The 12,648-nt window shown below is 44.1% G+C and overlaps 1 protein-coding gene across 6 annotated transcripts in view; it reads right to left on the reverse strand.

Annotated features, from left to right (window-relative positions):
• HEG1 (heart development protein with EGF like domains 1) overlaps positions 1 to 12,648 on the reverse strand; it is a 42,250-nt gene that overhangs the window by 16,405 nt on the left and 13,197 nt on the right. For 3 of the 6 annotated variants that reach the window (XM_045031736.1, XM_045031735.1, XM_045031739.1), the window contains exons 6-11: positions 12,330 to 12,446; positions 11,695 to 11,814; positions 8,588 to 8,682; positions 5,635 to 5,693; positions 4,840 to 5,000; positions 941 to 1,075 (exon numbers count right to left, since the gene is read on the reverse strand). In XM_045031736.1, coding sequence (XP_044887671.1) covers positions 941 to 1,075; positions 4,840 to 5,000; positions 5,635 to 5,693; positions 8,588 to 8,682; positions 11,695 to 11,814; positions 12,330 to 12,446 — 687 coding nt within the window. Of the gene's footprint in view, positions 1 to 408; positions 737 to 940; positions 1,076 to 4,839; positions 5,001 to 5,634; positions 5,694 to 8,587; positions 8,683 to 11,694; positions 11,815 to 12,329; positions 12,447 to 12,648 lie in introns of those variants that run through there. The other 3 variants (XM_045031740.1, XM_045031737.1, XM_045031738.1) reach the window with 3 other exon arrangements.

Raw genomic sequence — 12,648 nt, forward strand, 5'->3', positions numbered from 1 at the left:
GAACGCATGAGGAATGGTATTTAGGTTGAGATTTTCAAGCTCCTTCCGGCTCCTTTGAGAACTCCTCCCTTAAACCTCATTGATATTAGATATTTGCAGAGCCAGAATTACCAGTGTGCTCCAGGTGTCATCTTTTGTAGACTGTGAGTTCTTTGGAGCAGGGACACTCTTCCCACACATTTATACAGTATCCAGCAGGTTGCAGCCACGGCCAGAAACGAAAAGTACACAATAACCATCGAAGTCATAAGTGTATTAATGATCAGGAAGCTGGACTTCTTACGATACACCACAGGAGCAATTAGTCTAAGCAGGCAATGGGCTCCATTGAACCTATGTACATTTATTTTGATCACTGCAGCAGCAAAATTGACCGTAATTTATTTCAAATGTTGTGAAATAGCTCTGTGGCTGCTAAGGCAGTCGTTAAGAGATACTGGCTCTTGTATTTAAATGTCTATTATGATCCTTTTTAAGATAAAATAAATTCACACTCCTTCTCAGCTACTTGGTCATTTCAAAATACTAAGGATACATAAATACAGCTTGTGAATTTAAAACAATTATCTTTACTTCCCCTGGAGTTCAGACAAAAGAACAACACAAAAAAGTGTGCTATGTCATCTGTGCACTATGCCACTGAATTGTTGCCTCCTGCATTCCAACTCCTTGTCTCTTTTCACTGGATCTTTCTGACTTGCACAGCAGGCTCCCAAAAGTGATAATATTATGATTACTGTAGTGAGAGAGAATATCTTCAGTTTCTACTGTAAAGCACCATATCCAAATGGAGGAAATCTAAACTGTTAATATTTATTCATAATACTGAGTTGCTTAGCATGCAAAGAAATACAAAGAACACATGTGTGAAAATCATTTCAACTGGAAACAAAATATTAAGCAAGAACCAAAGCAAACCTGGCTGTGAAAAGAACAATACCTCTGCAGGAATGATCTATCTTCTCGTATTTAAAGTATCCACTCTTGCACTGACAGACTGCAATGCCATCTCTGTCGGTGCATTCCGAAGTTTCTCTGTCGCATTCAGGGTCCTTCTGGCTGCACAAACCGCCAACTGCCATAAAGACATTACCAGTATCAGCACGTCCTTGCAGGGCCGCCCGGGGGGGGGCAAGTTGCCCCAGGCCCCGGGCCCAGCAGGGGCCCCCACAAGAGTTTTTCAGGGCCCCTGGAGCGGGGTCCTTCACTCGCTCCGGGGGCCCCAGAAAACTCTCGCGCAGGGTGGGAAAACTCTCGCTTCTTCGCTCCCGGTCTTCGCTGGCCGGGGGTCCTTCCTCTCCAGGACAGAAGGACCCCCCCGCCGCCGAATTACCGCTGAAGCGGGACCTGCCGCCGGAGTGCAGCCGGGTCTTCGGCGGTAATTTGGCGGCGGGGGGAGGGGAGGTCCTTCCGTTCTGGGACCCGCAGCCGAAGTGCCCCGAAGACCCGCGGTGGGGGCTGCACTTGGCGGCGGGTCCCCTCTCGGCGGTAATTCGGCGGCGCGGGGTCCCCGCCGTAGGTCTTTGGGGCACTTTGGCGGCGGGTCCCGGAATGGAAGGACCCCCGCCGCCAACTTACCGCTGAAGCGGGGCCCCCCGCCGCCGAAGACCCCGGGCCCCCGGAATCCTCTGGGCGGCCCTGCGTCCTTGTAAATACACCGTTATGCACATTGATCATCAGCTTTCCCCCTGTATCACACTGAGGTCAGTAATGTTTCCCCCTATTTCTTTATTAATATTTGCTCCCTTTTGAGATAAAGCCACAGGACCGGATATGGCAGTCCCTACAACAGAGATTGGTCCAAACATGTAGGGAAGGGTTATAACCAGAACATGGATTTGAAATTCTACAGCTGTCCCTAGTTCTGGGAGATATATATCTGTATCCTTTTTGTTATGTGATTGTACCGTACCTAGCACAATGGGGTTCTCGTCTATGGTTGTGGTCCCTAGCCACTACCACAGTGCAAATAATAAATAATATAATAGGCATGAATTGAAATCCTGCATCTCAACACTCCCTGGCTTTGGAGGGCTTATAACCTGGATGAGATTTTTGCCCATTTCTGCAGTAAATACATTATTTATTTATTATGAGGATCAATATTTGAACAGATACTAGAGATGGAAAAGACCTACTGAGTCATCAGGTCTATCTCCTACCAACCAACACAGCGTTGTTCCTTGCAATATATTTTTGAGTGCTTTGTCTAACCTAGTAATTCCTTGACAGAATTCAGCAGTCTCACAGAACTCTCCATTACAAAGTTGTACATGATGGTCAGTCTAAATATGTGTGAAATCTTCAGTTAAAAAAAGAACTTGTACGTGCTGTTCTATTTGCCATACACAACTTGTGCTTCCAGTCTAGATGATTTCTTTCAGATTAAGGGACACAAACATTAAATCTCTGTTAGAGAGAAATAGAGTATCCTTCACTCTGTAAAGCTCTTCCAGCGTAAATGCCCTCACATCTCTGCCTTCTAGCAGACAGACAGACAGACCTCTGACATGTAAAGATGTAGTATATAGTAAGGAGAACCACAGCAGCATACTCCAGAAACACTGGTATAATTTCAGCCAAGATGTAGTTTCCCCACACTTCTGGTACAAACAAACCAAACTAGGAGAACAGAGAAAGAGAGGGGTATGGCCACTGCTCTTAGCATGGAACCAGGAGCTAGAAACTCATGAATTCTAATCCTAGCTCTAATCTTGAGTCTATGGGTATGTCTACAGTGCAATTAAAAACCCATGGCTGGCCCATGCCAGATGACTTGGGCTCCTAGGGCTGTTTAGTTGTGGTGTAGACATTGGGGCTCGGGCTGAAGCCTGAGCTCTAGGACCCTGTGAGATTGGAGGGTCCCGGAGCTTGGGCTGCAGAACCGAGCTCAAACAACTACACCACAATTAAACAGCCCCTTAGCCTGAGCCCAGGAGCCCGAGTCAGCTGGCACGGGTCAGCCATGGTTGTCTAACTGCAGTGTAGACATACTCTATGTGGCCTTGGGTAAATTACTTACCCTTGCCTCATTTCCATTCTCTTTAATACGGCAACACGGGGAAATGAGCAATTAATGTTTGTGAAGTACTTTGAAGACGAGAAGGGCTATATAAGTACAAGGTATTAGGGAGTGAATTCTGCAGTATAGGAATGCGCTCCCCAAGACCAGGTCTCTGAGCCTGTAAGGATTCTGAACCAGGCTGTGCAACATATTTGATTGCAGAACAAGGAAACCCCAGTACTCATCTTAAGCAGCATGAAAACGGATCCCGTCGTCTTAATGCTGAGTCACAGAAACGTGACTGGCCAGAATAAAAGAATTAAGGGAAATGGAGTTACTTACTGCCTGTAAAGATTCATAACTGAACTACAGGCCTGATCCAGTGCCCTCTGCAGTTCACAGGAAGACTTCCATTGCCTTTGCTGGGCTTTGATTCAGGCCTGACTGAGGAGAGCTGGGTCAAGTTGGGTGAACTTGGGAGGACAATAAATCATTGCTACAACTTCTGTGACATTATGCCTCCCAACTGGAGCTCATGACTCTTTACTGTCCCAGCTCTTCTCGAATCCCTTCCCTTCTGAATTTGTCTGAATTTTAATACTTCTGTAACAGAAGATTTTGTGCTGTCGACAATTCTGTTTATCTTTAATGGGAAGTTAGACACTAACCCTCCCAAAATAAAAGTGCAGAAGAGGCCACCCGCTGGCCTATCAAATCAAGTGCCACCACTTTAATTGGGCTGGCGGCAGGAATTAGCAGGTGAAGAGCTTTGGCATCTGTTATGCAGGAGGTCAGACTAGATAAGCAAAATAGCCCCCGAGAAAAGGAGTTAAAAACTCCCAACTTTCAATGGCCAGACCATTTTTTCTTTAAATTGTTTTAAATGTTCTTTTTCTTTCAGACTCAGGCCCAAGGCTAAATGTTGCCAACTTTCATCCTCTCAGCAAAACATCTACAGCTATGTCACAAAGCTCTGGATGTAGATTTTTTTAATGGAAACCTGTCTCTCAAATGTCCCTCGTTTCATGGGATAACACTCATTTTCGTCTGAAGGCTACCTGTGTTGCACACAAATTTGGGTTCCCCTCACTTGGACTGGAACATCAGGAATACACTCTCATGAAACGGAGGCTACAGAAACCTATGTCCATGGAAGGAAGGAATCCAACAGCATTTTAAAGTTTCCTGAATGAATCATGTTTTGGTTCTTAGTCACACACTGCATCCCATGTTTGGTCCTTGGTAGGTGGAGGGGTCTGTATAGAAATGTTACTCTGCCTCAAACCATTTTAATACCATTCATTTTCACCAGTGGAATCTGGCACTAAGAAAAACCCACCCCCAGCATGTACAGATTAACTATAGCAGCCAAGAAACACTATAATCAAATTGATTGGAAAGGCTTGTCTCACTATAAACCTCACTTGGGGTCACCCTCCCCGTTTTTAGCAGCACTAAGCCCTGCACTCAAATCATTTTGATAGCTTCAAACCATGTGATTAGAATAAGTCTCGTATTTTTTTGATCTGGATGGGATTCAATGCTGTATCCCAGAGATGAAAGGACCATTCACAATGACTGGAATTCTGTGCTGTGTAATGTCTTTCACCCATGTAATGTTTTCACAAAGAGGCAGATTTCTCACACATGCGGGTAAGATAAAGCTTGAAATCTGCAGTCTCTTTTTCCGCTGCAGGGGCTTTAAGATGACTTCCATTTAAATGAGATAAATATTTGAAAGGGACTTTTCAGAGGGCCACAGTCACTTTAAGAACAAACAAATAAAAGGCTGATTGCTTTCCACTTTCATTATGATCAATCCGGATGTTATTTACCTCTGTGGAGCAGCCTAAAGTTGGAGATGAACTGGCAGGTTTCAGCAGGAGTTTTGCAAGCGCTAATGTAGCTTCGTACACTGCTAACAATGTCAATCAGCGTCACATTGGATGCTAAAGAAAAGGTGGTTTGGACTGAAACTAGGACAGAATTGGACACCCTGCCAAAAAAACAAAAAACAAAAAAACTATGCATCACCATTTTGCATTTTATTTCATTGTTAATATGTCCTCGGCAGATTGCTATTATTAATACCAGTAAGACATAGCATGCATAAAACACTCGATGTATATTGAAAAAACTGTCCAAACATTAGCTACGTCCCCATAACAACCCTGTCTTGTATTACCCCCACTTTACAGACAGGGCAAACATAGACATTTAAGACCCAATTCCGTCCACAGTGAGATACAAGTAATTCACAATGAAGCCAGTGAGAGGAGATTCTCGTATTTTTCAGGGGCAAAATTAGGCCTAGGGATATTAATGACCTGATTTTGAAAACAGGTATCATTGACTTCACTGGGAACTGGGGTTGGTCAGCACTTCTGAAAATCAGGCCATAAGTGACTTGCCTACGGCCACAAAGCAAGTCAGTGGCAGAGTACTAAGATGTTCCTTGCTCCCAGTTCCATAGTGAGTCCTCTTATGCCACACTGTGTCTATCTTATTATCAATTGCAAATTTTGGATCCAGAGCTGAACTTCCCCAGAGTTTTAGTCTGTTCAGATCAAGGAGGTTGGTCCTCCCCAACACATACATCCCTAACATACACATTATATTACATTCCTTACCTTGCAGCTTTAACTACTGAGTTGTAATAGCCAGGTAACGTTGAAAGGGACATGTTCAGCTGAAGGAAAGAAGGAATATTCTATTACTGTTCAGGAATTAAACAAGGATCTCTGACCTTCGCAACAGCCTCTTATTTCAATGAGACAGAGAGGCCTTTGTATTGTCAACAAGGGAAGGATGAAGTCGCTATTGTGCAGCTTTGGACATTAGCAAAGTCCTATGGTTTATAAAAATGGGCATCTGTCCTGGGCCTGCTGTGCAGTGAGCACAAAGGGTGAGGACCAGCCAGCAAAGCAGTGGGGAAAGAGGCCTGCATAAGGCAGTATTCAGAACGACACACTTGGATGCTGCACATCATCAAAGACGCTTCCCCCCGAATCCCACACTCAAGGAAAGAGTCTCAGACTCAGTCATTTATTTTGATTTCTCCTAAGTCTGTTTAGTCAGTATCGCGGAGGCTGTAAGTCCATCTTCCTGCTGCTTTAGCTATGTCACCAGACAAGCCGCCTTGCTTGGTAAACAGGCACAGCAAACTGCTGTGACCAAGCTCTGCTAAAAAGCTGATCTAACTTGTGAGAAGGTAAGAATGAAGACATGGTAGGCAAGAGAACTATCCCTGGTATGAATGATACACGGGGCTACCTCTCCACTATGAGCTAAGAGTTTGAGTCTCCTGCTTGTGTACACAAACTTGTATTGAGCTACGCGAGTTTCAATAGCCGTATAGCCACGGTAGCAGCCGTGGAGGCACGGCTTAGTTGTGCCGAGTACAACCCCGCCTGAAACTGGTGGGTACGTACGTGGCACAGCTCCGCCGTGCCACCGCTGCCAGTGCTACCACGGCTATACTGCTATTGATACTCATGCTAGCTCGCTGAGAGTTTTGGAGTACGTGTACGCGAGCAGGGGAACCCCAACCCTAGCTCATAGTGTACTCAGAGCCACAGTTATCGTTCCAGCACCATGTTGGTATTTATAAGACTTGTTGCTGAAACTGGGGGAGTCCAGGATCATTGGTCCTGAGTTTGCCTCCGAACCTGCAATAAAGATCTTTATATCCCCTACATTGGAAACTGCAGTACAACAACAGACCACTAGGAGGAGGGTACTCAATACAAGCCTATAGGCAGCCCCAGCCTAGTCAGAATGAGCTTTGCCTTAGGCCTGGTCTACGCTAAGGGCGGGGGTCGAACTAGGGTACGCAAGTTCAGCTACTCGAAGTACCCTAGTTCGAACTACTTACCCGTCCAGACGCTGCGGGATCGAAGTCCGCAGCTCCAAGGTCGACTCTGCCACCGCCGTTTGCAGTGGTGGAGTTCCGGAGTCGACCGGAGCGCGCGGGGAGTTCGAACTATCATGTCTAGATTAGACGCGATAGTTCGAACTCCGAGAAGTCGAACTCACCGCGTCGACCCGCGGTGTAACTTCTCGGAGTTCGAGAAGTGTAACTTCTCGGAGTTCAAACTATCGCGTCTAATCTAGACGCGATAGTTCGAACTCCCCGCTCGCTCCGGTCGACTCCGGAACTCCACCACTGCAAACGGCAGTGGCGGAGTCGACCTTGGAGCCGCGGACTTCGATCCCGCGGCGTCTGGACGGGTAAGTAGTTCGAACTAGGGTACTTCGAGTTCAGCTACGCTTTTCGAGTAGCTGAACTTGCGTACCCTAGTTCAACCCCCGCCCTTAGTGTAGACCAGGCCTTAGTCTAACTCACTCAGCCTTCTTGAAGCAGGGTCTCTCCATTGAGGTATTGATGGGATGGGGGATGAAATAAGATTTAAAAAATGTGCAGATCTTTTAATATAATTATCAGCCTAATCATCCACCTTTATTTCCTGCCTGGTCAAACCGTCCCTCAGCCAAGGGGGAAAAAAAGGAGCTAACGATCCAAGTTCCACATCTAACGAAGCCCATCCACTGGCATGAAGGAAGAGCTGAGGTGAGGTGTCTCATATCTCACTGGTGAAGTTTGGCTCTCCCGGGGGGCAATCAACAGCGGTTTCTGCCTTCCCAGAGATGGGCAACTTAGACTGGAATAGCATGAACACCAGCCAGTATTACTCGGCTATATGCAGTTTGTCTAATGTGTACTCTTCTGCAAACGCAGCATTCTTATGATTTATTTGTATTGTGGGAGCAACCAGGAGCTCCAGTTGTAGACCAGGACCCCACTGAATTAGGTGCTGTACAAACAGAACAAAAAGACAAGTCTTGCCCCACAGAGCCGATTCATTTTTTAATTTCCACACAAACAAAAATTCTGTTACGAGGCACTGGAATAACAGACTCAGACTCATAGAACTGCAAGGAACCTCAAGAGGTCATCTAATCCAGTCCCCTGCACTCTTGTCAGGACTAAGTGTTATCTAGACCATCCCTGACAGGTGTTTGTCTAACCTGTTCCTAAAAATTTCCAATGATGGAGATTCCACAATCTCCCTAGGCAATTAATTCCAGTGCTTAACCACCCTCACAGTTAGGAAGATTTACTTGAAGACTGTTATCATATCTCCTCTCAGTCTTCTTTTCTCCACACTAAACAAACCCAATTTTTTCAATCTTCCCTCATAAGTCATGTTTTCTAGACCGTTCATCATTTTTGTTGCTCTTCTCTGGACTTTCTCCAATTTGTCCACATCCTTCCTGAAACGTGGCATGCAGAACTGGACACAATAGTCCAGCTGAGGCCTAGTCAGTGCAAAGTAGAGCAGAAGAATTACTTCTTGTGTCTTGCTTACAACATATTTTACAGTCTTTGAGGAAAAGTCCTTAGCATCTGGCATGGTCATGACATAGTAAATGACAAATGCCTGAACCAGAAAATGTCATTGGCACAAAGATAAACCCATGATTTAGAGTTGCTGTATCTTGTGTTTTGTTGCACAGATCATGACGACCTGGATGAAATCTACACGTAGCAGCATTTGTTAATGTTCTAGAGAAGACACTTACCATTGTTGTTATTTCATCTTCAATTCGATGGAGTTCAGAATAATTCCCATGAGTAGTGTTCAGTTTCAGTGCAACTTGATCAACAAATGTTCTTACTAAAATTAAAAACAAAGCCTGTTAGCTACAAGGCATGCAGCATTGTTACCCCACGCTGCGATCTTATCGTGTCCCATGAGCTAGACGGGTTAGCCTGGTTGAAAACTGCACGTGCTATAGCAATGGGAAACCTATGAATGAGTTTACCACTAATAAAGCATAGATCTCATGGGATTCTTCACAAGAGATTGTGTCAGCCCCAGTGTCCTAGCTAGATTACATATAACTATCTGAGCTGGAATTTAACTGAATACGCCTGTAGCTTAAATTGAAGAGAGAGTTGTTCTTTTTCATTTCCTGTCCTAACCTGATGCGCAGTGGTACTATTTGCTGTTAATCAGTCTGCATTCCGCCAGAGAGGTAACTATTTTTCAGTGCTGGGTGCAATAATTCTTGTACTATATACAGTATAATCTCTCTGTCTCTATAGGGATATTTATATGGTTGTTCTGAAGGTCTTGATAGACCAAGATCATCTGCCTTTCCCCCCTCCACCAAGTCTCTTTTTTATACTGCATATATTTTGCTCGTTCCATTTCTAATCTTCCATTCTTTGCATCACCTATCTTGATCTTGCTGGGTTTTTTTTTAATTTTTCCAAATCCTTCCTATGTTGTGGTGCCCAAAATTGCATACAGTTGTTGAGAGAGCAGCACACCACACAACCTGCCATGGCCCAAATACAGAGTGCAATGGGTGACAGAGACTCCAAAGGACGGACACAAAAACATTGTTAATGCGGGAAACTTTAAATATTGTGGGATTCATTCTTCCGGTGTAAATAACTTTCTGTAACCCCAGTTACAAGAGTCTTTATTTCTGATTTGAATAACTTCAGCGTGGCCAACTCTCATGATTTTCTGGTATGTTTCGCCATATTTGGTGGTTTTCTTAAAGCCTCAGCTACTGGAGGCATGTGATTAGGTGAGAACCTGAGCTGCTTTTTTTTTTTTTTGGTAATTTTTTAGCCCTCGTCAGTGTAGAGAAAAAGCTTGAAAATGTGACCCAGGTGTAAACTTGTGATGGTTCAGGCCCCACACTGAAGCTGGGCTGGGAGTGGAGCAATATTGAGCTAAGGGGTGGGCCCTGCCTATGTGCACGGCCTGTTCCCACGGCACAGACACAGGTAGCTCAGGGAAGTGGGGAGGGAGCTTGCAAGCTCCCCCAGGAAGCAAGACTGAAGCTGAGAGCTGTATCAGGAGTGGCCACAGCTTTGTGAAGGCTGCTCTAGAAGCAGGGATTTTGGTCCCCCCCACACACTTTTGGGGAGCTGAAAGCGCTAAAGGAGATTTGCTTCAACAGGACACTACGAGCCTGAGGAGTGTCTCTGAAGCCAGCGACCATGCTCCAACCGGAATAGCTCCAGACTGGTAGGAAGTGGCCCAGGGGAAAATATCATTTGGGTAGCTCAATAGCTGGGCCAAATGCTTTGATAAGCCCCTAGGGTCCTGGGTCAGGACCAATGGAATGCGTAGGCCAAGATCACCCTACCTTCCCCACTCCCCCACTCCTCTGTAGTGACAGAACCTCTGTGAAAGCAATCTGAGCACACACAAGTGATTGAGGCTGCAGCCAGGGCCCCTCTGGGTTGACTAGGCTGGCAGAAACCATAAGACCATGACCTGACCACTAGGACAGCTGGTCCTCGGATCATCCCACTACAAACCTCAAGACTCAAAAACTAGAAGGCAAATAAAAATCATTCAAAATCTATTTTTTTTAAAAATCTTGTGATTTTTAAGCTAATGTATTGATTTTGGGGGCGCCTGACTCATGAGTTTTGAAGGCTTGGGGTTGGCAATATTTAATTTTCAACAATACAAGAGAAGAGATGTCAAATTTGTGTGGGATTTAGGGAACTTTGGGACTGAAATGCGTGATGAGGTACAGTTTAGCGTTAAAAGCACTCTTGCCTACCTAGATTTATACAAGCCTGGGGTCAGAAGCTAATAACCGAAGTTGGAATTTGGTCAGAATAGCAGGGATTCTATCCCTAAATCTTCTATTAAATGTCATGAGATTGTCAGTGAAAACGGCAGTTTCACTTTAAATCACAGTTCAGCTTTCTATCTCATCCAAAAGACAAATACAGTTGCTGATAACATTAGAAAGCCTCCAATCCTTTCCCATGCCTTCAGGCTACACACAGAGGCCAGGTGCTCCTCTCATGGCAAGTTTTGTACCAGAGAAACCTCATTGACTTCTCTGACTCCTGATTTACACTGGCATAATAAAAGGAGAATTAGATTCACAGTGTTTATATAATCTGCCCTTTTCTTAGTCCAAAATCAAATCAAATCATTTGCTATCCTAGCAGTCCATCTTAAAAATGCCCTTCATTAATACCTCAGACATGATTCAATAGCACTATTTTCACATTTGTAATGTTTTCAGATCGTGGCTCACAGGAAAATCTTGTAAAACAAAGTCACTTCTAGAATGGGTCATGAGAAAAGCCTGAAATTCAGAGTCGTCTTGCATATAGAGGTGATGGAACTTGGGTATTGAATAATTGTGCTGTATGCTAAACGAAAGCTACAAAATAAGGCCTTGTTCCTACAAAGACTTACACAGTTGCTTAACTTTATGCACATGATTAGTCCTACTGGAGTCAAGTTACACAATGGCCCTACTAACATGCGCCTAAGTCTTTGTAGGAGTGGGATCTAAGTATTTTGTGGAAATCTTTTGGATTGTTAGAATTCATTAAAACACCCTGGATTTTCTGTCCTTAAAATACAAATAAACCCGTAACCATTATTTGAAACATGCTGTTTCTATAGCTTTATGAAAGTGGAGGAAATCTTTAAATATTACTAAATCCCAAGGACATTTCACCACAAAATACAGTAGACTACATATATAGAGACAATAAAAGGCAATTATGCTAATGCAAACCAACCATTGGTAGCTGAATTTTAAAGGAAAGGATTTGTCTGATTTCTGTCTTAGATTTGTATTTTTAACCGTGTATTTCTTTCTTTTCTTTTTTTTTAGTGCAATTCTCTTACCTAAATTGCATTTTCCTTTTTCTAGCCAGTATCCAAGAGGACATTTGCAGTCATAGGAGCCCTGAGTATTATTACATGTGGTGAAATCTGGGCATGGATTAGAAAGACATTCATCCACGTCTGAAACAAGAGAGAAAACACAACAGCTGGTAGAATCACAGAATTACAAGGAATCGTTGGCAGTAGAACTAGAAGACCCTCTATGTATTGCTGTATGACTCACTGCATCATTACCACTTAGTATTATTTATCCTGTTCTTGATTATCCTGCTGGAGTTGAGTGAATAAATGCAAACAGCTTTCCCATGCTCATTCAGTAGTTTTACTGACTTTGCTTCAGCCCCTGTGAATAATAATGCCTAGCTCTTATCAATCACTTTTTAATCAGTAGATTTCAAAGTGAAGGTGACAGTGAAGGTGAAGGAATTTGCCCAGGGTCACTCAACAGGCTAGTGGCAGAACCCGAAACAGAACCCAGGTCTTCTGAGTTCCACACTGGTGATCTAGCCACTGGGGTCATGTCCTGTTTCTACAAACTGCTATCATTCAGGCAATGCAGATTGATTTATTTGATGTTGCTTGAATTGTCACCAGTATAAGACGGAGGAGCCATTGGCTGCAATACTGTCCTTTACCTTCACTGCAGTCTTCTCCTTGCCAGGCTGGTGAACACTTGCACTGATATTTGCCCGTAACACCATTAATAACGCATTTTCCATCATGCAGACAAGGGTTTGTGGAGCAGACATTGACTGTGAAATAAGACATTTGGGGGATTAATTCCTGGCTTGACTGTAGTTTTGTCTATTTTCAGGTGCTTAGCATGCCGTACAACTGAGCATCCAAATTCTTATGGGAAAAAGCATTGGATTCTCACCCCTTTTAAAAAGAACACCCCCTTTTCTGCCATGTCTGGAAATGCTCATCATGACACATGTGTTATTCTGATTAGCA

This window comes from Mauremys mutica, chromosome 10 (assembly GCF_020497125.1).
Source record: "Mauremys mutica isolate MM-2020 ecotype Southern chromosome 10, ASM2049712v1, whole genome shotgun sequence".
Lineage (NCBI taxonomy): Eukaryota > Metazoa > Chordata > Testudines > Geoemydidae > Mauremys > Mauremys mutica.